Source organism: Halichoerus grypus, chromosome X (genome assembly GCF_964656455.1).
Source record: "Halichoerus grypus chromosome X, mHalGry1.hap1.1, whole genome shotgun sequence".
Taxonomy (NCBI): Eukaryota; Metazoa; Chordata; class Mammalia; order Carnivora; family Phocidae; genus Halichoerus; species Halichoerus grypus.
In genome coordinates this window covers 26,267,247-26,293,616 of record NC_135727.1, presented here as the reverse complement: position 1 = coordinate 26,293,616, position 26,370 = coordinate 26,267,247, and the positions used below count along the sequence as shown (strand labels likewise).

The 26,370-nt window shown below is 38.7% G+C and overlaps 1 protein-coding gene across 3 annotated transcripts in view; it reads right to left on the bottom strand.

Moving 5' to 3' along the window:
* The window catches only part of TENM1 (teneurin transmembrane protein 1), a 774,784-nt gene that overhangs the window by 465,545 nt on the left and 282,869 nt on the right, over positions 1–26,370 (bottom strand). For all 3 annotated transcript variants that reach the window (XM_078065077.1, XM_078065079.1, XM_078065078.1), the window contains 2 exons: positions 4,408–4,668; positions 2,693–2,749 (listed from right to left, as the gene is read on the bottom strand). In XM_078065077.1, coding sequence (XP_077921203.1) covers positions 2,693–2,749; positions 4,408–4,668 — 318 coding nt within the window. The remainder of the gene's footprint in view (positions 1–2,692; positions 2,750–4,407; positions 4,669–26,370) is intronic.

The following is a 26,370-nucleotide window of genomic DNA, read 5'->3' as shown; positions in this document are numbered from 1 at the left end:
CAAAGGGTTTACTTAGGACAAATTTGAGGGGATGGAAACAAAACTCCATTAGTGTTCTGATTGCCCTATGAAAGCTAAGAAATCTGGATTCCCTTCTGTTACCCAATGTTCTCCCTCCCTCCCCCTGTGCTTCAGGCGGCTCAGTCCAAGCGTTTCGTGCTAAAATGGATGGTTATTTATTTTAATCCTTCATAGGTTATAGCATGTTGGAGACTTAAATTCAATTAAGGGTAACCAAATAGAGTTTATGAAAATGAGAAAAAATAAATATTTTGAAAAGCTTAACCAATTAATGAAATGAAAGAAACAAGTCCTTCTAGACATGATTTTGGAAATGTAAGTAGGAAATCCAAGTCATAATCTAGGATGGACAGAATTGAAAGCATCCTTGAAATCATGTCTCAGAATCTTTCTCAGTTGAATAACTCACCCAAATTAACAATTTCCCCTATCTCCACTTTTCTCCCACATTTACAGGAGTGAGGCTTAAATCATCCTGAGCTGGTCTATGATACTGTGCCTACTGCATCATCAATAATCTCAAAATCAGAATGTATAGGAAGACAGAACTAAAAGAAAGTGTCACTGACACGAACTGAGGCACAGGGATGGGGTGGCATGGAGTCTCAGACAGTAAAATATATAAATCTTAAAAATTTTATGCCATTTTACTCTTTTCAAATATAGTATGTACAAAGTCAGATTAATGAAAAAGATGCCCTTCTAGGCCTCCTTCCATGAATGGATGAGATCAATGGGAAATAAATAGCAACAGTTGCACAAAAACATCAGTTCAATTCATTGAAAATAACTATTTCTTCAAATTAATATGCTTTTAGAAAAAGCATTTATACTCTCATCTTAACTCAAACCTTCTCTGTGAGAACCTAGGGAAATGTTGAAGACTGCTCAAGCCTGGTTATCACTGATTGAAAATTTATAGAATCAAATTGGTGAAATCATACTATAGGTCATAAATTAAGACTCTAAACTGTATACTCTTTATTGAAAATTAGTAGTAGGAGTCAGCATAAGATGTATAGAACTCTCACCAAGAAGGGAAAAGTTGTTTAAGTTCACATTATATGTGAGTTAAGGAAGGAAAGGAATGGCTATTTGGAAAATAATCAGTTGCACTTAGCTAGCTGGTTTCTGAATTTCTGTTTTAACTCTTCCTCCTATGTAAAATCTGGATAATAAGAGAATCTATTTCGCAGAGTGATCATGAGGATGATATCAGATAAAGATACCAAAAGTGTGTTTGGAAATCGAAGTGCTGATCAATAATAATAGTGAACATTCAAATTGTACTTATGTGTTACAAATACTATTCTAAATCTTTATATACATTAATTTATTCAATCGTCACAAAACCCTCATGGTAGACATTAACATTATCCTTATTTTACAGATGATGAAATTCAGGCACAGAAACTTCATATAACTTTCCCAAGGTCACACAGCTGGGATTTAAACTTAGGTTGTCTGGCTCCACAGTCCAAACTTATAATCACTATGCTCCACTGCCTCTCAAAAGTTGACATCATTCTTGGAGGTACATATTGGGCCAATAGAGTCTTGCAGTAAGGATGAGTTTTTAGCAGACTGGATCATTGGTTTTCCTTGGCAGCCCAGCCCAATTTTGTGATACCCTATCCAGTTCCTAAAATAAACCATAAGGAAAATAAACCTACAAGGAAAAGATAGGATGCGTGTCCTTTACTCCTGCGTCTTCCAACTCTGTCTCAGTAAATAGTATTTCATGATCAAGGTAGATAGATAGTTGATTAGACTGAGGGCCAAATGAAACTGAATAGTTTCATTCTTGAAAGTCCCTAATACATCCAAGGAATAAGACTCAGTAATACAATATAGTGGCTCACCCCAGTAAGCAGTTCTCATGGTGGGGTAGGGGAGGATAATGTGCATTTTGATAAAGCTCATTCTGATATATCTTTCCTCTGATCCCTTCCCCTGGCCACCTTCCAATTTTGAGTCACTGCCCTGTGGTCAGATGTGAAGATCTGATTTTGATTTCATCAAAATCATTTATAAATATTGCTTTCAGTATGCCTCGCAAAAAGAGGCAAAACTTAATGGGCGCAATGAAGACAAAAGTAAAAAGGACACCAATATCCCCTCACTGAAAAACTGATACAGTATAAACAGAGGTTTACAGGGAAGAATGAACAACATTTCTTTCACCGAAGGTGTTATTTATAATTGATGACATGGATATAGCAGGATTCTAAACCCAAGCCGTAGCATCTGAAGGAAAAGATCAAAGCCATTTGCTAGGTGTTGTAAAGTTATGACAATATCTGGATTAAATTAATGACTAAAGCCATGCAAAAAATCATAGATAATGTAGGAAATCATGAGGCCAAACCCAACTCAACTTGATTTAAAATCTTCACCTCCATGCTAAATAATGTTTCCCTATCCCAACTTAGATCTTGTCTTGTCCTTATCCCCAGCTCCTGCCTCACCTCCTTTTCACTACCAACATACAGACATGAAGTTTTCCAGAGGAAAGCAAACCAGTAAGCAGCCAATGAACTAATCTTTGACAGGTTAAATAACCAGCCCTGTGAGTTGTTTGTCAGGAGGGCAGGGTTCCACTTTGTGGGGTGGGTGTCAGGGATGGGGTGAGGCAAAAATAATCAGTGGTCAAATATTTGGAAACACTTACCTTGAGTAGACCCAGCTGGAGCCTCCATGTCACAACAAACAGGAGAGAATTTAAAACCTGTAATATCAAACATTTTATGAATTAATCCTTATCCAACTCAGCTGGGATTCTTCAATCTTTAGCCCATATCCTTCATCTGGTAGTATTTTTTCAGTAACAGATTCAATGAAATATGATTCACATGTCATAATGTTCACCTTCTTAAAATGTATAATTCAGTAGTTTTTAGTACTTTCACAGAGTTCTGTAACCATCACCAATATATAATTCCAGAATTACTTCATTACCTCAAAAGAAACCCCATACACCTAGGGTCTTACAGAAGTGGAAGAATGGTGGAAACCCATGGAGAAATTTCTTTTATTTTAATGTTTCGATGCAGTGAACTGGCTATATTACTTCATATGTCAGGAGTGACAGGAAGGACAACAAGAAGTCTCGGTGATGCAGGAGATCATTTAACACCCCTTTTCACATAAATTTGGTCATTAGTTTTTCTGTTTCACAGCTGAAGCCCAGAAAACTTTAGAGACCAGTCCAAGGTCTCATAACTTCCATCCTAATGCTCTTTCACTTACATGACTATGCATACATATATCATCTATGTTTCCTTCTCATTTCCATAATTCCCCTCCTCGCTCTTGGCCAAAGCCAGCCATATATACATACATACATACATGAAAATAAACTAAAACAAAATCAAGACCCCAAGGATACTTGGTGATATTACAAAATGTTATGGTCTATCATTAAGGAAATGATATTTTAACTAGTGGGCAAATGGTCATTCCTGATTGTATCATTGTGGCCACTGTCCCCTATGGGCTGAACCAGGCAGAGGAGGACAGAATAGAAAAAGCTGTAGGTATAGGACGGTTGGCTACCTCTCTGCCACCTGAGAAAATACTAATTAGTCACTGCTCACAGAGCAGGCCTGTGGTCACGGTAATGGCACCTATGAAGTTTAGACAAACAGAATGATGAAGAGTCCAGATTAATGTGTTTAATAAGTATTAATGTGCTTTTTATGAAAGGATTCCATAAGAGTAGGGACAGAGGAACAGAAGTAAAATAAACTAACCTCTTCCCAACAAATCAAAAAGACAAAACTTTTCTGTTTCTAAAAGTTGTAAGAAAAGAATATATAATTACAATTTAATGATACTGTATTATTACTTCCTGTCTGGCAAATGGCTGAAGTTAATTTACCTTCTGGGTTTTTTTTTAATTGTTTCAGTCTAACCTGGTGAATTTGAATCTGTCTGTACACTTGACAGGTTAATCTGAATTAAGATAGCACATACAGAACATGCTTGCTATACAGTCATTCATCTCATTGTTCATATATTGATATAAAGCCAAAATACATGAAATGAGTACTTTCTATAATAAACACCACTAGTAGTGCACTGGAAAATAAAGCTGAAAATAAAAGGTGAGTAATAAATACGACATGCACAATATCGCTGACGACATGAGATTATTTCCCTTGGGGGATCACCAGAAATAAAAAGCATTTTATCTATCATTATAAATAAATGTGTCTATTTGCCAGATACTTGGGTACATACCTTGTCCATGGGAACCCACTAACCTGCATTTCTAAGTTGCACAGTACATGAAAGATAAGCAGACATAGGGAAGGAAAACAAATCAAAGGCTAAAAACCGCATTTTCTCTGGGTTTTACTTAAACAGTATAGATAGTTCTATTACCATTCTCCCCATCCGACTTCCTTTCATGGTCTGTGTCAGTCAAGGACAGTGCAGAGTTGGCCCGGCTGGACAAACAGGAACTGTGTTCTGATTTCATCCCCCGTATCCACATTCTCAGAGCGTGGTCAGGTGAGGCCGCCCCTTCCGTCTCCGTGTCCACATCAGAGCCCATCTCTAGCTGGTAGCCATGCCGAGAAACACTGTGCATGTCTGTCTGGTAGCCAGAGCACAGAGTGTGAGGAGTTTCACAGAATTCCATCTCTGAGAAGAAACGAAGTTCAGAGAAAAAGTTTAGAAATAGGAAGAAAGAACCGATAAAATTCTACTTTTTGTCCTTATCCCCTCCCTCCCCCCTTGCTAATAATTATGTGCTTTTGCAAACTTAGAATTCTGGCCTTTTTATTTATGGTAGCTAGGCTTCTGTGCTTATTTTGCACTTCTGTGTCTTAAAATTATGCTCCTGTTGATTCTTACAAGGCTCTGGAAAAAGCATGCCCAAAATAGCTTTATAGCTACAATTTTAGGTTGCACAAAATGTAATGAAATAAGTGAGTGCAAAGGAGTACAAAGTGTAGAAAGCTGTCCTTTAAAAGATATTTTTCTCCGGGGCGCCTGGGTGGCTCAGTCGTTAAGCGTCTGCTTTTGGCTCAGGTCATGATCCCAGGGTCCTGGGATCGAGCCCCGCATCGGGCTCCCTGCCCAGCAGGGAACCTGTTTTTCCCTCTCCCTCTGCCACTCTCCCTGCTTGTGCTCTCTCTCTGTCAAATAAATAAATAAAATCTTTAAAAAAAAAAAAGATATTTCTCTTCTAAGAAGAATATATATGATCTATAGAGCACAGCTATGCTTAAAATATTAAAATTATTGGCTTTCCTAAGTATTTCATACACATTAAGGTTAAGAATAAAAAATTCAATGTGAAAAATCTGGGGAAAAACATTACATATTTAAACATACTTCTCTAAAGTATGTTTCCCAAAACACATTAGCCTAACCACTGAAACTATGAGTGCTTAATGTCATTATTTCCCATTGTCTCCAAAGGAGTTTGAGGCCTACCTGAGGCTAATTATTCTGCTTCATTCATTCTTTCAACAAATACATAAAAAATATTCAATTGTATATTACACCTCAGCAGGGCTTCACGGTTGGGATTCCCCCCACCCTTTCCCCCAAGTCTTAGATCTCTATAATGCTTAGGATCTTAGAGATGCTGTAATGAATCCCCTCTTTTTACAGTTGAGGAAAATAAGGTCCAGAGAGTAGGTATCATTTGTCTATTGCCCATGTCAGGTAGCAACAGATCCCTTTTTCCTAAAACACCCATCTGGGCATGGTTTCCACTAGACACCGGCGAAACCCCATCCACTTATTGCATGAATATCAGGCATTCAGTCTTACAGTCAATCTTGCATTCAATTATGGCAAGGTGTCAAAAAGGGGAAAAGATGCTTTAACAGTCCCTAATAAGTTAATGAAAAATGACCACATGTCAAGATATATCATCTGAAATGTCCATGTAATACTTAGATAAGGTAATCCGGGGATGTTGTACACTATATAGGATTTTCTCAGACTGACATCAGAGACAGGGTATGTCATTTGGCCAGGAAGAAGCTTAACTGAGTGCATCTAATCCCTAGCACATATCAATAAAATGCAAACCCTAAAATGAATTTAATTCTTTGAATACAGAAAGTGCTAGAATTTAGATAGACCATACACTAGAAAGAAGAGTGCAGAATATGAGTATGTGTTTCAAAAATAGCTGTTTTTGTAACATATAATTGCCAAAAAAGGGTTTAATGAATCAAATCTTAATGCTTATTTAATAGCCATTAGGTGCTCAGCACTGTGCTCTACAAAACAGATACTGTGGGCAGAGAAGGCTACTATAATGTATTAGGATAATTCAATTATAAATTAATTTTTTCAGGGTTATAAGTCACTGCTAAGCACATTACTGATGATTTCTGTGCTGCATGTCTCTAAGAGTAATTCTGTTTTTCTACAAAAATTTGTCTAAATTCCAAAGGAGTAATGTTTTAAAAATAGGCATGGTTTCCACCTGTCAAACATATAACCTCAGGAAACTGTGCTTCTCCTTGACATAAGGCTAAAAGTAAAAATCCATTTTGCCCAGTATAAATCTTAGTGATCCAGAATATTGTGACCAATTAATATTCATGCCTCTTATTTTCACAGTGTTTCATTATCCAATCCTACTGTGCAATTGTTGCTACAGCAACCTGATCATGAACCTGTCAGCTTGAAGCTGCAGGAAAGGAATTTTATATAGGCCTGCATTCACAACTTCTTTCCCTCCCCTAGACCAACGCTTCCCAAACTTCAGGATGCTTCAGAATCATAACCTGGAAGGCTTGTTTAACACACAGATTGCCGTGCCTGCCCTCCAGTTTCAGTTTCTGATTCAGCAGGTCTGGGGGAAGGCTGGAGAATCTGCATTTCTAACAAGTTCCCAGGTAAAGCCTGGGACCGCACCTTGAAAACTCCATCCCTGGATATTTCCTGAAGTCAGTGGGAGCCAGGAAAAGGGGCGAAGTGAGAGAGCAACCTTACTGGGCCATTACCAAAGATTCTGCAGCAACCAGCTGTAATTCTATTTGGAGATGCAAGAAAGCAAGCATTTGAATTGAATTGCTATGAAGTGTCCCCATTTATTTTCCATGGATTCAGGGCACTAATTAGGAAATTTACTTTCAAAAGCACAGACTTGCATTTATTTTCACTCATACAATGGCACTGAGATGTTATTTTCCAAAGATTACAACATGAGCATCTGAGTCATGGTAAAGACATTCACTGGAAAAGGATGAGCAAATAAAAATAAATACACAGCCAATTTGACATTCTGTATAATAAAATACTAGATACGGTTAAAAAATAAAGATCACTGGCAAGTGTAAGAAGAGTGCCTTTTTGTTAAAGAGATTTATTTCCCATTCAAAAAGAAATCTGAACATGGATTTGTTCCCTTCTAAGGAAATGTGGTGTAATATGATCAAAAAATTGCATAAGATTTCTATTGGAACCATAGTCTGATCTGAATACAAAGATTAAACCACAAATTCTCTAATTAAATACAACCAGATAAAAGTACACTTCCCTTGGTGATACATAATTAGAAAAAGTAACAATCCAAGTAAGCTATCAGTTGCTTTTTTAATGTCTAAAAAAAATAAAAGGAGAGAAAGAAAAGAAAACGTTTCCCTTACTTACAGTAAATGATGTGAACACTTCCCTTTCTTGAAATCAACATTACCACTGTGAATTATTTCCTTAAATACACAAAAGTCTTGGTGGTGTTCAAAATTCCCATAGGATGTATTTTCTATAAAGCTCTTACAATGCACCTTAAGTGGTTGTTTTTAGCCTTGCACATATAGCCTTGTTACCTAAAATACTACATATTCCCTAGAGAAGATGAAGTTCAATTGGATTTATTATAGGTCTATTCTTAACCAAAAAGCTAACCATAAGAGAAATGAAAGTACAAGCTTAGGATATCTAAGATTTAAATGGATAGACTGGTACCATGAGAAATTACAATTCAGGAATAAACAGATACAGATGTTGCCAAGTGAATGAAGTACTTGGGGCTTCCCAAACATGTATTTAAATTTTACTATAAGGAAAACCTATATTGCAGTCTTGTAAGAGACAAAATCTGAGCAAATCAATACAGTTGAAATCCAATTTTTAAAGGGGGCAAAAGATTTGAATAAATGCCTCACAAAAAAAGGTATACAGATAACCAATAAGCAACTGAAAAGATGCTCCACATCATTAGTCATCGGGAAAATGTAAACTAAAACTGCAATGAGATATCACTACAGCCCTAACCATAATGGCTAAAAAACTTCCGACCACACCAAGTGTTGGCAAGGATGTGGAGCAACCATATACACTGCTAGTGAGAAAGTAAAATGGTACAACCACTTTGGAAAGCAATTTGCCAGTTTCCTGAAAAGGTAAAGTAATCCTTAACAGGAGAGCAATGCACTCCTGGATACCTATCCTAAAGAAATGAAAACTTTTGTCCAAACAAAATTATATACAAGATTGTTCATAAGCTTTATTTACAATAGCTAAAAAGAAGACACAACCCAAGTGTCCATAAAGAACTGAAAGGAGGGGCGCCTGGGTGGCTCAGTTTGTTAAGCATCTGCCTTCAGCTCAGGTCATGATCCCAGGGTCCTGGGATCAAGCCCCACATCGGGCTCCCTGCTCAGCTGGGAGACTGCTTCTCCCTTTCCCCTCTGCTCCTGCTCTCTCTCTCTTTTGCTATCTTTCTCAAATAAATAAATAAAATCTTTAAAAAAAAAAGAGCTGAAAGGATAAACTACCTGTGGTAGATCTATACACACAGGATGTATGGAATACTACTCAGTCCTAAAAATGAATGAACTATTGATACATGGCAAGATGCATGGACCTCAAAATAATTATGCTGTGGGAAAGAAGACCAACAGCATGTCTATATGTATGTTTCCCTTTCAATAAAATTCTAGAAAACGCAAACCCATCTACAGTGACAAAGAATAGATTAGCAGTTGCCCGAGGGAGAGAGTGAGGGGGAAGTATAGGACAAAGGCACGCAAGGAAACATTTGGGATGATCTACATGTTTGTTCTCTTGATTGTGACAATAGTTTCACATGTGTATACATGCTGAAGTTTATCAGTTGTACACTTTAAGTGTGTGTAGTTTACTGTACTTGAATTATACCTCTATCGATTTTTTTTAGTGGATTTTATACCACCAAGAAATAGGACAGTGAGGAGACTGGAGAATCAGTTGATTTTCATAGATGGGGCCACAGGTCTCGAGTTAGAAGCAGGCCCTACTCTTTTCCTCCTCGTGGAAGAAAGCACATGTAACATGAATGAAAATGTAGTCAAAATGCTGTCTTGCTTTTTGTCTAAGCCAACAAGCCATCAAGGCTAACTGATGGATGATTTCTCAGTGATTCTCTAGGGAGCACGTTTTTCCTGGGAATATAACAGTTGAAAGCTAATTTAAGGAGGGAAATGAAGAATGACGCTGATGAACTTTCCGCATCAAAGGGAACATTCTGTAGTTGGGGGATCATGAGACTAAGTTGAGTGGATCTGGCACAAAGGCTCACTTTAAGCCACTATTAATGCTAATAAATGAATATATTTTTTAAAATGCTATGAAGTGCCCAGTAAAATGAACTACTGAATTTTTTCTCTGAATCTAGGGATTGATCTTCAGGTGTTCAGCCTGGAGAAGCCATTTATCAAAACTTGAAAGGGAAAGTCATAGTTATCTATATGAGCATTTTTCTAGAAATGCCATTTTTGAGTTTGATAAGCTCAGGACTTTATTTTCCTTAAAATTCCACCTATCCAAACTTCTTCTAAAAAGGGAGCTTTAAGGCATCACACTCCAAATAAATAATTGGAGGTCAAAAAGCATGATTAATCTTACCCATGATGTGAGTGATTTGTGATATAACTTCTAAAGAGTGTAGTCCATTTCCAAAGTAAGGAAGAGGGAAGGGGATAAAATTATTAGCTTTAATTACTATGACTCATAAGAAGCCTTATGGACTACATGCAAAAGCAGGTGTTTTTAATTAGCCATGTTGTTTTTGGATAAGTCACTTAACATCTTGGGGCCCCAGTTTCCTCACTTGTAAAATATTCAGGTCCACCTGGAAATCAATCTCTGGGTAACTCCCTTGTTCTAAAATTCTGTAATTATAACTTGACCCTGTTATGGCAAAATGTGGAAGGGTTAATATTTACAAATGGGGAAAGAGTGGTTTTATAAGTCAAGGTACTATTCACAGTTCTATTGTGAAGGATAATCATACATGTTAGCTAAATAAGATCTTGTGTCATGATTACGAGTCTTGCAATATTAAAGTCCTGATACAGCTTAGGTATCCACTGTGAGTTGCAAGATTAGCGATAGAGTATATAAAATACATAATGTAAAAAAAATCAACTGAGTAAATAATTATTCATCAAATATAAAATTGTCAGTTTATAAACATGGCTATTGCAAACAGTACTCTATAGCATAATGAATAAAAAGTCACACAATTAAATAGTATCGCTAATAATTCATTACTGGCTCTAGGGAAAAATATAATGAGTTATTATAATCTTAAACAAGAGAAGGAAGGAAGGAAGGAAGGAAGGAAGGAAGGAAGGAAGGAAGGAAGGAAGGAAGGAAGGAAAGAAGGAAGGAAGGGAGGGAGGGAAAGAAGTGAGCAACGCCAGAAAGGACACATTTCCCTACTGGGTACCACTTTGTGTTTCTCAGTGTAGTGGGTTTGAAAATAAAATCCTATCAAATTGTCAAACAATCAGTTCATGTAAGTTTACTTAAACACAGCTCCACTGAACACCCACTCAATTTCAAGTCAAGAAAACAAAACAAAACAGACTTCTCTGATTTCTCCTAGTCTTAGAAAATTAGCCCAATTTAATTTCTTCTTCACTTACTTCATGAAAAAGCTTTACCGAATGCACAGTACGGTACTAGGCACTGAGCAGAGTGAGTTAACAGGACCATGTCATGTCCTTTGGCAAGTTCCACAGAGAGCTTTGTTAAAGGTACAAATGACAACAAAGTAATAAAGGCACACCACCCAGACATGACCTTTATTTTTCTGCTGAGGGCTTATCGGTCTTTTCTGGGGCACAGCAGAGAAAGAGCGCTCCCACATGTACATCTGGAGCCTGTGGTTATCAGAGGACTTAAAGAAAACAGCAAAGCTTCCTAAGCCTAATATCCCCCCTCACGGTTTCAAATGTACCCATTATCTCGGTACTCAGGACCTACCAATTATGCCCTATTTAATTTTCAAGATTTCTCCATCTGTCAGTACAGTGACAAGCACAGCAAAAAATCTGGGCAGAGTTAAAAGCCTGAAGTAGAAATGTTCATGCTTTGTGAACAATACGGGCTCGGAGCCAACCCAGAAAACAGTTAACAGACGATGTTAATGCCAAAAAGGATGCTCTCAGGAGCACACCAAGTTGGAAATCTTTAAAAATGGCTCAAACCAGAGAAGGATAGAGAATTGTAACAGAAAGTCAAAAGGAAGGGAGATGAGGTAGGAACCTGGAAGAAATCCAAAGGGATTTCTTTGGAGAAATCATCTTTAGAGAGATAGGAGAACATCCTTCAGCAATCTGAGAAGGAAGGACATTTGATATGGAAAGAAGCAACTTCTGCCTATTTTCTTGAACTAATATTCACGTCAGTGCAGGGCCCAGTTAGAGTGTACTCACAGAAGATGGGCGAACTTGCTCTGACGCTAATACACAGCAGGTCCCCCTACAATGAAAAATGTGAGGCTTGCTCTACTGCCTTCGAAACAAGAGTCTGGAAAAAATAATCAGGGGCTAGAAAAGATGGTGGGAGGGCCTGGACTTCAACAGAAATTTAGATCAATGAGAGCCTGTGCATGTTCCCTTTATTTCAACATTTCGAATGAGACAGAAACTTCCTGGCCTAAATGAGAAATTTTCAGGGCTACTGAACACTGAAAATGCATGGTGCTCAATGGCCCTAAAAATTTCTCATTTCTTACCTTTGTTGGTCCAATTTTCTGACTGTTCATAACACTTTGGAGCCTGAATTCTTATTGACCACCGTGGCCTTCCAGGTATACTTTTGCATTTTCATTATGTTCACGAAGCATGTGAAGCTGTTTGTTTAATGTGTGTGTGCATGTGAATTTTAAACGGCATTAATCTGCGGCACAAGTCCACTTACAGAAGCGAGATGAGTGAACTAAAGAGTTAAGTAACCACAAAACACACTTGTGAGTGCTTCAAACCATACTTAGAAAAGCAAACAATGTGACTTCTGTAACATTCTACACTAATCTGTAAGCATTTATTTTGTGATGAATGAGTAAAGATACCAAGATAGAACTGTGCACAGGAGTCATTGTTTATTAAAACAAAACAAAACAAACAAACAAAAAAAACTACTGAATAAACTACATTCTGCTTTTTTAGGGGGTTCTCCTTACCATCTTTCAAAGATGCCCCGATTTCCTTTGCCTGTGTATCTCTGGACGCATCGTGCTGACCTCCTGCAGTACCTCCCCCCGCTCTGGTTTTTCACTAATCTGATTCCTAATATCCAGCCTTGGGTCGGGACCTTCACAAAGAATTCTCCAACTTTCCCCTCCCCTCTCCCAATAATCTTACCCTCATCCACCGCATTTCTAATCTTTACTATATATTTTTATACCTGACTGTATTTTTTTTTTCCCTACATGTGCATCATCTGTATTACTTGCTAAATCAGACCTCCAGATCCTATAGTGTTTTCTAAACTTTTAGTATCTTTCAAAATCAAATAAGATCATTTCCACAAAGCGTTGTATGATTTATTAAGGACTACATAAATACAATGTAGTTTTGTCATCCCCTCAGGCCCTAGAATAATTCTAGTCAAGGATTGATAATTAAATACTGAAGTTTTAAAATCAGTAGTTAATAGGGAAGCACTCTTGAAAGGATTAAATTTGTGAATACAATTCCAATGCATATGAGATAGTTTTGCTTACCATAAAACAATGCCTACTGATGCAAATTGAAAAATTGCTATTTTGGTAAATCAGCTATGCATTTCAAATGATAGATGCTCCACAAATTTGCCAAGAAGAGAGAGACAGCAGCCCACTGGCTGTGGATTCAGGAAAAACAATTTATAGCAATATCAGACTAATGGAGAGCACGTTCTCTCTATTGTCTTCTGACTGAAATAGTATCACAAAGGAAGCTGCCCTCACTATATTGTTTGGCTTAATGAATTGGGAAATGACTCCCTATTAAAATTCTTCAAAATATACCCCAGGGTATAGAACTGGGAAGCTTCTTAGAACCAGTCTAAAAGCCTTGGTAAAGACGATCTTTCAGCTAGCTTGGATGGGAACTTCTTTCATCCTTCTCATCCATCAGTTTCATCCCATTTACCAGATAGGAATTACCATCTTGGCAGATCTGGAGAGTGTCCTGGAGTGAGTAGGTGGCTCCTTGAAAAGACTGTTTTCATGAAATGTGTTTTTCAGGAATATAAAAGAAGAAACTCTCCAAATGGGCAAAGGTTATAGAAAGGACTCTTAGGACACTCATCATGGACTTCTGAATGTGAATTCTATTTATGGGAGAACACTAAATTCTAGAGAATTTGAAACCTTAAAACATTAAATTCTTGACTTCTAGTCAAGATAGAACCAAATTTATTGGGGGACCAAATTTATTCTCCTACCTGAAACAATAACAACAAAAACCAGATAAAATATAGGAAATGACCATGTTTTAGATGTTGGGCAACAAAGGAGAGTGATTCCTGAGATAAGGGAAATGCATGAGATGAACCCTATGGTTGCCTCAGTTTACTGTCTGCAAAGAGTTTCCAGGCCTCAACACAGGAAGGGAGAACATAGGTGGATCCCAGCAGCTTCTCTAAGTTGAGGAGATGGACCTGGTAGTCCAGGAAAGACAAGACAGCTAGAGTTTGCAGTACAGAGTACCAAACAGGAGAGAGCTGCATAGAAAGAGAACTCCAGAGACCTGCAGAGCTCCCCCACTCCAAGCCCCCATTAGTCACTGGAGTCCTGAATGGCACAGGCATGGAAGAAAACCACCTGAGACTGGACAACAAACCACCTGAAAGGATTAAAGGAAACAACTTTGAATCTGAAAGAGGGCTGGAAACAGTCCCCGTTCTCAACAGCCAGAGTGAAAAAATCTCATAATTCATGGGCACTGAGCACATTCCGATAAACCCATCATGAGTTGAAAATACTGGAAGTCAAAAATGCATGTAATACACCTAACCGAATGAACATCATAGCTTAGCCTAGCCTAACTCCAGTGTGCTCGGAACACTTACAGGAGCCTACAGTTGGGCAAAATCATCTAACACAAAGTCTATTTTATAATAAAGTATTGACTATCTCATGTAATTGATTGAGTACTGTACCAAAAGTGAAAAACAGGATGGTTGTATGGGTGCAGAATGGTTGTCAGTGTACTAGTTGTTGACCCTCGTGATAGCACAGCTGCCTGGGAGCTCTGGCTCATGATCATGAGAGTTTTGTATCCCATATCAGTAGCCTGGGAAAAGATCGAAATTCAAAATTCCAAGTACTGTTTCTATTGAATGCATATTGCATTCACACCATCATAAATGGAAAAATCGTAAGTTGAGCCATGGTATGTAAACCATTTATGTAAAATGCAAACTAATCTCTAGTGACAGAAAGCAGATCAGTGGGTGCCTGGGAGTGGGGTGGATGGGGAGTGGTAGAGAGAAAAGCATTATAAAGGGGCAAGAGGAAGCTTTTGGGAGGTGATAGATATGTTCACTATAATGATTGTCGTGATATTTTCATGGGTCTATAAGGTTATCAAAATTTGCCAAATTGCACACTACAAATATGCAGTTTATGGTATATTATACCTTGATAAACAAGTTTTTAGAACATAGAAGTAGGAAACAAGAATGTTTTCTGCTTGCCTAATTTAAATGTCCCAGTTGAACGCTGGGAACAATGGAACAAAGTAACGTGATTGATAATACTAAAAAATCAATCTGTGTTCAGAAACTGCCACGAATGAGGGAAATGACAGATGAATTCCTCTTGTCTGCCATTTTGCCTTCACCCCAGTGGAATCACAAGGGCTTCAATTCTGGACACTGAAATTCCAAAATGCTTAGATCATTATAAGCTGATGTACACATGATCAACAAATTAGGTTTGATCCTAATGTGGCAAGAAGGATTCCTGGGCCAATCTGGGCTGAGCAATAAAGTACCACGACAAAGCAGGTAGTCTTCATACCAGTGACACACATTTGCCATTCCTACCTAGCAAGCTACTTGCCTTTGTTTTATTCTATAGCTACAGATTTCTCTCATGATCCTGGCTAATCATTCTGACCAAAAGCATGTCATTTGTTTCAAAGAAGACTAAGATGAGAGGATCTGGTTAACTTAGTGCAAATGCAGCCCTACTCTTTAAACAACTCTCAAAATCTACCTCTCAACAGTGAGAGGTTAGTGATGTTCCCTTTGTTTACCACTAATTTCTGCAAAAGCTCTTTAGTAGCATACACACACACACACACACACACACACACACAGTCAATGGCTGCATGTGTTATTATATAGATATATATATCTATATATATTATAGTTATTATATATATTATATACAGTAGCATAGTAGTCAAACACTCTAGTATTCTGGGCCACTGTTGACCTCGTTCTGAAGTACAGTTGATCTGAAATGATAGAATTATTTTTGAGTGTGATTACATTACAGTCCTACCAGTACAAACTTACACTTAGAAAGAAAGGTCATTCTCCATTTACTGTGGAAACTGGGAAATTAATCTACCTCAATTACCAGTAAATTCACTCATAACTGACAAACTACAAGGTTTTAGACTAAACCACTTGGATTCCTAATTCTAATTTCAAAGCACACATTGTCCAGTTCTAGGGCACAAGTGGATGGAGGTCAAGCTACCAAGGAACATGCAGTTTTACACATTGAAAAAAAAAAAAAAAAAAAGAAAGTACATCCAAACATGAATTTAGTATCTTCTATGTACCAGGCCCCGAAACATACATTATTTGATTTAACCCTCAAAGTATGCCTTCTGAGATAGGCAATTATTTTTTGAAGATTTATTTATTTGAGAGAGAGAGAGAGAGAAAGCAAGCAGCGGGGGGGGGGGGGGCAGAGGGAGAGAGAGAATCTCAAGCAGACTCCACGCTGAGTGTGGAGCCCAATGTGGGGCTCAATCACACGACCCTGAGATCATGACCTGAGCCGAATCCAGGAGTCAGTCACTTAACCGACTGTGCCACCCAGGCACCCCAAGAAAGGTTAATATTCTCCCTATTTTTCAAAAAAAAAAAGCAACTGAGGCTCAAAGAGAGATTAAGTAAAGTCTAAGTCCACACAGATACCAACTGGCAAAGTGAACTCAGAACAATTTTAACAGAATCCTAATCACCTTATACAGCATATGAAGTTATATAAGTAGCACATTCAAATTCACAGTCTAGTTCTCATTTGTGCAATGTGTGTGTGGCTGGTGCAAGAACTTCCTGCTTCTCGCCTCCCAGGTCTCATTCAGCTCGCTGCTGTTTCCATCTGGATTTTCACAGCCAGCCGCCAAAATACTTTGAGGGATATGGAAGCTGGGAGACAATGGGCATTTCCTCTGTCACTGACAGTATAAAAAACAGACCCTTAAACTGTGCATATATCAGCTCATTGTTCTTGTATGAATTTAATGTATTTTTATACCTCCTTTTGAAGTATTATTCCATTTGGCACTAATTCTTATGGATTCACTTCACCAGCATCATGTCACTTTGACTCACTGAAAATAACAGTGATATTTTAGAGCATATTCTGTGTTTCCAGACAACACAAACAACATCTGTGTCCACAGGCGGACAAATAAAAGAAAACGTTGGCCTCTCCTGTGTTCAGCTCCCTAGCTCACAGCAGCTGCCTTGAGGAGAGATTTGAAATTATTTAACAACATTAACAAAGATGAGATGAATATTATTCATTGGGAATTGTGTGTTGGAGTATTACTTCAGCACATTATCACCCAGCCAGAGGAGACAATCAGATCAAAATTGGGGGCATTTCCTGTTTACAAGGTAGCATTATCATCTCAGGCTAAATAGACTGAGCCTAAATCTGGGATCTACACAAAGAATTTCACATGTATCACAGCATTCAGAGAAAGACTTTGAGTTGAAAATATTCTACAGTTTCTGATTAAATGTTGAGGAAGAGTTTTCTTTATTTTAAATTTATCGAGGAGGCATGAAATTAGATAAAAGCATGCATCTCTTTAGCTATCATTTAGTGCTAATACTGCAGGTGAGTTCCACAAAATGCATCTTTCAAAACCTCTTAAAGCTAGAAAGCAAATACAAACAGCAACAATAGCATTAGTGCTTTTGAATTGGAAACTTATATGGCCCAATTCCTTATTCACATTGCTCGAAACATTTAACCTGAACAAGCAAATGAACATTTCAGGCACTTAAGAAACAATGGACAATTTATATACACGAATGCAATCATGCTCATTTTACAGATTTTAGAAAGATTTGCAGGTCAAACAATCTATGAGGATTGCTCAAGGACATTAATGGTATATAGGACCGATGCAATATGAGCCTACACAATGCCTGAACAGTTGTCTCCACTCAATCCCCAAATCATCTTGGGGGACAAAGGACTCCAAAAAAACCAGCCAACAGAGATGTGATGTTACATTGACAAAACATCTGTTTGGCTGGACATTCACTTTGGACACAGTTACTGGCTTTCACTAGTTCCAAGGTTTGTCCTACACATGATTCTAAGGTAAGTCAGTTCCTTCTGTCCATTTATTTGTCCTTTAGCCTCTCCCACTCCATACCTAGCATCCAATATTTTAATTTCCATACTTTCACTTCCTTATCTAGGAACTGACTAAACCATTTATTTATTCTCCCTTTCTTTTTCAAATGTTCCTTTTTTTCAGCCAATGCCTCAAAGTGCAGTCCTGTGCCAGCAAATCTGATAAATCTAAGCTAGGTTTAGTATACTTGCTTTTTCCAAACCCATGCCAAATTACATAGTATCATTTTTAAAAAAGATTTTATTCATTTATTTGAAAGAGAAAGTGAGAGAGCATGAGAGCAGGGTGAGTGGCAGAGGGAGAAGCAGATTCCCTGATGAGCAGGGAGCCTGATGAGGGACTCGATCGTGGGACTCCGGGATCATGACCTGAGTCAAAGGCAGACGCTCAACCGACTGAGCCACCCAGGGACCCGACATAGTATCATTTTTTAAAAAATTTTATTATGTTATGTTAATCACCATACATTACATCATTAGTTTTTGATGTAGTGTTCCATGATTCATTGTTTGTGTATAACACCCAGTGCTCCATTCAATATGTGCCCTCTTTAATACCCATCACCAGGCTAACCCATCCCCCCGCCCCCCTCCCCTCTAAAACCCTCAGTTTGATTCTCAGAGTCCTAGTCTCTCATGGTTCATCTCCCCCTCCATTTCCCCCCCCCTTCATTTCACCCTTCCTACTATCTTCTTTTTTTTAACATATAATGTATTATTTGTTTCAGAGGTACAGGTCTGTGATTCAACAATCTTACACAATTCACAGCGCTCATCATAGCACATACTCTCCCCAATGTCTATCACTCAGCCATCCCATCCCTCCCACACGCCACCACTCCAACAACTCTCAGTTTGTTTCCTGAGATTAAGAATTCCTCATATCAGTGAGGTCATATGATACATGTCTTTCTCTGATTGACTTATTTCACTCAGCATAATACCCTCCAGTTCTATCCACGTCATTGCAAATGGCAAGATCTCATTCCTTTTGATGGCTGCATAATATTCCATTGTATATATGTACCACATCTTCTTATCCATTCATCTGTCAATGGACATCTTGGCTCTTTCCACAGTTTGGCTATTGTGGACATTGCTGCTATAAACATCGGGGTGCACGTACCCCTTCGGATGCCTACATTTGTATCTTTGTGGTAAATACCCAGTAGTGCAATTGCTGGGTCGTATGGTAGCTCTATTTTCAACTTTTTGAGGAACATCCATACTGTTTTCCAGAGTGGCTGCACCAGCTTGTATTCCCACCAACAGTGTAGGAGGGTTCCCCTTTCCCTGCATCCCCGCCAACATCTGTCATTTCCTGACTTGTTAATTTTAGCCATTCTGACTGGTGTGAGGTGGTATCTCATTGAGGTTCTGATTTGGATTTCCCTGACATCGAGCGATGTTGAGCACTTTTTCATGTGTCTGTTGGCCATTTGGATGTCTTCTTTGGAAAAATGTCGTTCATGTCTTCTGCCCATTTCTTCATTGGATTATTTGTTCTTTGGGTGTTGAGTTTGATAAGTTCTTTATAGATTTTGGATACTAGCCCTGTATCTGATATGTCATTTGCAAATATCTTCTCCCATTCTGTCGGTTGTCTTTTGGTTTTGTTGACTGTTTCTTTTGCTGTGCAAAAGCTTTTTATCTTGATGAAGTCCCAATAGTTCATTTTTGCCCTTGCTTCCCTTGCCTTTGGTGAGGTTTCTAGGAAGAAGTTGCTGCAGCTGAGGTTGAAGAGGTTGCTGCCTGTGTTCTCCTTTAGGACTTTGATGGACTTCTGTCTCACATTTAGGTCTTTCATCCATTTTGAGTCTATTTTTGTGTGTGGTGTAAGGAAATGGTCCAGTTTCATTCTTCTGCATGTGGCTGTCTAGTTTTCCCAACACCATTTGTTGAAGAGACTGTCTTTTTTCCACTGGACATTCTTTCCTGCTTTGTCGAAGATTAGTTGACCATAGAGTTGAGGGTCCATTTCTGGGCTCTCTATTCTGTTCCATTGATCTATGTGTCTGTTTTTGTGCCAGTACCATACTGTCTTGATGATTAGAGCTTTGTAATAGAGCTTGAAGTCTGGAATTGTGATGCCTCCAGTTTTGCTTTTCTTTTTCAACATTCCTCTGGCTATTCGGGGTCTTTTCTGGTTCCATACAAATTTTAGGATTATTTGTTCCATTTCTTTGAAAATGTTGATGATATTTTGATAGGGATTGCCTTAAATGTGTAGATTGCTCTAGGTAGCATTGACAACTTCACAATATTTGTTCTTCCAATCCATGAGCATGGAACATTTTTCCATTTCTTTGTGTCTTCCTCAATTTCTTTCATGAGTATTTTATAGCTTTCTGAGTACAGATTCTTTGCCTCTTTGGTTAGATTTATTCCTAGGTATCTTATGGTTTCGGGTGCAATTGTAAATGGGATCAACTCCGTAATTTCTCTTTCTTCTGCCTTGTTGTTGGTGTATAGGCATGCCACTGATTTCTGTGCTTTGATTTTGTATCCTGCCACTTTACTGAATTCCTGTAAGAGTTCTACCAGTTTTGGGGTGGAGTCCACATAAAGTATCATATCATCTGCAAAGAGTAAGAGTTTGACTACTTCTTTGCCGATTCAGATACCTGTTATTTCTTTTTCTTGTCTGATTGCTGTGGCTAGGACTTCTAGTAATATGTTGAATAGCAGTGGTGATAGTGGACATCCCTGCCGTGTGCCTGACCTTAGGGGGAAAGCTCTCAGTTTTTCCCCATTGAGAATGATATTCACTGTGGGTTTTTCATAGATGGCTTTTATCATATTGAGGTATGTATGTACCCTCTATCCCTATACTCTGAAGAGTTTTGATCAAGAAAGGAAGCTGTACTTTGTCAAATGCTTTTTCTGCATCTATTGAGAGGATCATATGGTTCTTGTTCTTTCTTTTTTTAATGTATTGTATCACATTGATTGATTTGTGGATGTTGAACCAACCTTGCAGCCCAGGAATAAATCGCACTTGGTCGTGGTGAATAATCCTTTTAATGGACTGTTGGATCCTATTGGCTAGTATTTTGGTGAGAATTTTTGCATCCATGTTCATCAAAGATATTGGTAATTCTTTTTGATGGGGTCTTTGTCTGGTTTGGGAATCAAGGTAATGGTGGCCTCATAAAACTAGTTTGGAAGTTTTCCTTCCATTTCTATTTTTTGGAACAGTTTCAGAGTATAGGTATAAATTCTTCTTTAAATGTTTAGTAGAATTCCCCTGGGAAGCCATCTGGCCCTGGGTTTTTGTGTTTTGGGAGATTTTTGATGACTGCTTCAATTTCCTTAGTGGTTATAGGTCTGTTCAGGTTTTCTATTTCTTCCTGGTTCAGTTTTGGTAGTTTATACATCTCTAGGAATGCATTCATTTCTTCCAGATTATCTAATTTGCTGGCATAGAGTTGCTCCTAATATGTTCTTATAATTGTTTGTATTTCTTTGGTGTTGGTTGTGATCGCTCCTCTTTCATTCATGATTTTATTTATTTGGGTCATTTCTCTTTTCTTTTTGAGAAGTCTGGCCAGGGGTTTATCAATCTTATTAATTCTTTCAAAGAACCACCTCCTAGTTTCGTTGATCTGTTCTACTGTTCTTTTGGTTTCTATTTCATTGATTTCTGCTCTGATCTTTATTATCTCTCTTCTCCTGCTGGGTTTAAGCTTTATTTGCTGCCCTTTCTCCAGCTCCTTTTGGTGTAGGGTTAGGTTGTGTATTTGAGACCATTCTGGTTTCTTGAGAAAGGCTTGTATTGCTATATACTTTCCTCTTAGGACTGCCTTTGCTGCAGCCCATAGATTTTGAACAGTTGTGTTTTCATTTTCATTTGTTTCCGTGAATTTTTTAAATTCTTCTTTAATTTCCTGGTTGACCCATTCCTTCTTGAGTAGGATGCTCCTTAGCTTCCATGTAGTTGAGTTCTTTCCAACTTTCCTCTTGTGATTGAGTTCTAGTTTCAAAGCATTGTGGTCCGAAAATATGCAGGGAATGATCCTAATCTTTTGGTACTGGTTGAGACCTGATTTGTGACCTAGGATGTGATCTATTCTGGAGAATGTTCCATGGGCACTACAGAAGAATGTGTATTCTGTTGCTTTGGGATGAAATGTTCTGAATATATCTGTGAAGTCCATTAGTTCCAGTGTGTCATTTAAAGCCTTTATTTCCTTGTTGATCTTTTGTTTAGATGATCTGTCCATTTCAGTGAGGGGGGTGTTAAAGTCCCCTACTATTATTGTATTGTTGTCGATGTGTTTTTTGATTTTGTTATAATTGGCTTATATAATTGGCTGTTCCCATGTTGGGGCATAGATATTTACAATTGTTAGATCTTCTTGTTGGATAGACCCTTTAAGTAGGATATAGTGTCCTTCCTCATCTCTTATTATAGTCTTTGGTTTAAAATCTAATTTTTCTGATATAAGGATTGCCACCCCAGCTTTCTTTTGGTGTCCATTAGCATGGTAAATGGTTTTCCACCCCCTCACTTTCAATCTGGGGGTGTCTTTGGGTCTAAAATGAGTCTCTTGCAGACAGCATATTGATGGGTCTTGTTTTTTTTACCCAATCTGATACCCTGTGTCTTTTGATTGGGGCACTTAGCCCATTTACATTCAGGGTAACTATTGAAAGATATGAATTTAGTGGCATTGTATTGCCTGTAAGGTGACTGTTACTGTATATTGTCTGTGTTCCTTTCTGGTCTATGTTGCTTTTAGGCTCTCTCTTTGCTTAGAGGACCCCTTTCAATATTTCTTGTAGGGCTGGTTTCGTGTTTGCAAATTCCTTTAGTTTTTGTTTGTCCTGGAAGCTTTTTACCTCTCCTTCTATTTTCAATGGCAGCCTAGCTGGACATAGTATTCTTGGCTGCATATTTTTCTCATTTAGTGCTCTGAATATATTATGCCAGTCCTTTCTGGCCTGCCAGGTCTCTGTGGATAGGTCTGTTGCCAATCTAATGTTTCTATCATTGTAGGTTACAGATCTCCCAAGCTGCTTTCAGGATTTTCTCTTTTTCTCTGAGACTCGTAAGTTTTACTATTAGATGTCAGGGTGTTGACCTATTTTTATTGATTTTGAGAGGGGTTCTCTGTGCCTCCTGGATTTTGATGCCTCTTTCCTTCCCCAAATTAGGGAAGTTCTCTGCTATAATTTGCTCCAATATACCTTCTGCCCCTCTCTCTCTTTCTTCTTCTTCTGGGATCCCAATTATTCTAATCTTGTTTCATCTTATGGTATCACTTATCTCTCAAATTCTGCCCTCGTGATCCAGTAGTTGTTTATCTCTCTTTTTCTCAGCTTCTTTATTTTCCATCATTTGGTCTTCTATATCACTACTTCTCTCTTCTGCCTAATTTATCCTAGCAGTTAGAGCCTCCATTTTTTATTGCACCTCATTAATAGCCTTTTTGATTTCAATTTGGTTAGATTTTAGTTCTTTTATTTCTCCCGAAAGGGTTTCTCTAATATCTTCCATGCTTTTTTCAAGCCCAGCTAGTATCTTTATAATTGTCATTCTGAACTCTAGTTCCGACATCTTACTATTGTCCATATTGATTAGGTCCATGGCAGTCGGTACTGCCTCTTGTTCTTTTATTTGAGGTGATTTTTTCTGTCTTGTCATTTTGTCCAGAGGAGAATAGATGAATGAGAGAACAAAATGCTAACAGGGTAACAATGACCCCAGAAAAATATACACTAAACAAATCAGAAGAGACCTGCAACAAGGGGAAAAGAAAGGGTAAGAAAGAAAAAAGGAAAAAAAGAAAAAGAAAAAGATAAAAAAAAGAATATGATCAAATATGATCAGTCTGGTGAACAGATCAGTGCCACACATTAGATTTTGGGCATATTTTGGTCTGTTAGAAGAAACTGCCTCCCAAAATTTTAAAGAAAGAAAAGCTTATATATGTACAAAAATAAGGGTAAATATGATGAAGGGATGGAATATGACTGTAAAGATGAAAATTATAAAAGATTTTATAAAAGGAATTGATAAGATAAGAAGTTGGTTGAAAAAAGAAAGAAGAGAAATTTAAAAAAAAAAAAGGAGAGAATGTAATCATGCAGGAGACTAGAACAAAGCCATACACTAGAGATTTAGGGTATATTTTGGTCTGTTAGAAGAAACTGTATCCTAAAATTTTAAATGGAGAACAACTTATATATATACCAAAAATAAGGTTAACTACTATGAAGGGATAGAATATGACTCTAAAAATGAAAAGTAAAAAAGATTTTTAAAAAAGGGATTGAGAAGATGTTGGTTGAAAAAGGGAAAGAGAAAAATTAAAAAAAAAAGAAAAAGAAAAAAAGAAAAATTAAAAAAAATTAACTTCGAAAGACTAAAGAATCATGGTAAAAAAGCCATGAATTCTATGTGCAGTATTCCCCTAGCGCTGGAGTTCTGCCGTTCTCATTGATCGGTAAACTTGGTCTTGGCTGGCTGTTCTCGCTGATCTTCTGGGGGAGGGGCCTGTTGCCATGGTTTCCAAATGTCTTTGCCGGAGGAGGAATTGCCCCGCCTTTGCCCGGTCTGGGCTAAGTAATCTGCTCGGGTTTGCTCTCGGGAGCTTTTGTTCCCTGCAAGCTTTCCGTACAGCTTTGGAGGATGAGAGTGAAAATGGCGGCCTCCCAATCTCTGCCCCGGAGGAGCTGAGAACTTGGGGCCCCGCTCCTCAGTGCGCCCCCAGAGAAAAGCAGTCAGTCACTCCGTCTCCCCAATCTCCGGCCACACTCCGTGCTCACCAGGCCTGTGACCGAGCGTTTCTATCTCTGGCACCCGACTCAGTGTGGAGTCTCCAAACCCAGCAGATCCCTGCGGTGCGCTCCCGTGCCGCTCCTCCCAGGGGAAGAAGGGGAGTCTCCCCGGATCTGCCGCTTGTTGGGTCCCTGCTGGAGGAGCAGTGGCCCGACTGTGCCGCGGATCATGGTTTTTGTCAACCCCGAGCTGAGAGCCCGCTCCTCGGCTCCGTCTCTGCAGCCGGCTTCCCCGCTCCGATCCCTGGGAGCTCTGCCGCACTCAGGCACCCCCGGTCTTTCTGTGACCCCAAGTGTCCTGCGACCACACTGTCCCACGAGGGTTCCACCCCCCGCTTAGCCACCGGAGTGACGTCCTTTAGCAGAGCCGACACTAAAACTTCCGATTCTGTGCTCCGCGGCTCTATCACTTGCCAGAAGCGGCCAACGGAGGCCTCCTCCCCTGCCGTCTATCTTCCGGAATATCGCCTCGGATTCACTTCGCACGTCCTACCTTCCAGAAAGTGGTCGCTTTTCTGTTTAGAGAGTTGCTGCTATTCTTTTCTTCGATCTCCTGTTGAGTTCATAGGTGTTCAGAGTGGTTTGATCCCTATCTAGCTGAATTCCTGGGACCAGACGAAATTTAGGTCTCCTACTCCTCCGCCATCTTGCTCCTCCTCTCCACATAGTATCATTTTTAATAGAATACTTCCACCCTTACTTTTCACACACTCAATTTAGAAGTGACTCAGTTAGCACTTGTTAAGCACCTACTGTGTGATATGCATTAGGTAGGATCCAGGCAGATGAGAACAAGGGGAAAAAAAAGACCTATTCTCTGCCTTGGAAGGACTGACAATCTAGGGCACACATCGAAATGATGACAAGACAAGGAGGTAAGTGACAAGACAAGGAGGTAAGTGCCATGACAGATTTGTACATAAAGCACGATGGATTCCAAGGGAAGTGAGGGATTCATCCAGCCCAGAAGATAAGAATGTCTTCGGAGAACAGATGATACTTTGCACTGCATCTTAAAGAATGAATATGCCTCTGGTGGTAAATATGCCTTTCACCATCTTAAAAAGGTGGTAAAAGCATTTCTGGCAGAGAGAAGCTCTGTGTTAAAAGGCAAAGATACGTGCAAGGGAATGGTGAATTCAAAGAATAGCAAATAATTCCCTGTGTCTACACTACAGGTATATGGGTAGAGGAGCCAGTTTGCAAAGGGCCTTATACGCCAGGCTAAGGAACTGGGCCTTGTTTCAAATTATATCCCCTGCTGCTTACTGTTCCTATATGTAAGGACTCCAGAATCATTCATCTATACACAACCAAATTTTAAGAATTTTTCCGAAATCTACAAAGCAGCCTGGAAATTCTAGAGCTCTGAGTTTTAATCCGGAATATAAAGAAACTCATTTTTTAAGCAAATATTTATGAGCTTATATACATTTATAATGTGGCAGGCACTGTTCCAAGTACCAGAGAAAAAGCAATGAACAAAACACAGATCCCTGCCATCATGGAGCTCATACTCTAGTTGAAATAAATTTGTAATAACGGAGGTCAGAGGAAACTCAGCATCAGAATCACACAGATTTTCATCTGTATATTAATTTGTGTATTATTATCTGTGTATTTCACCTGGGAATTAATTCAGGGTCCTGCTAGAGCCTCCCTTAAAGCTTGAGTATATGAAAGCAGTAATACCCAGGAATTTAGTTTCTTGTAAC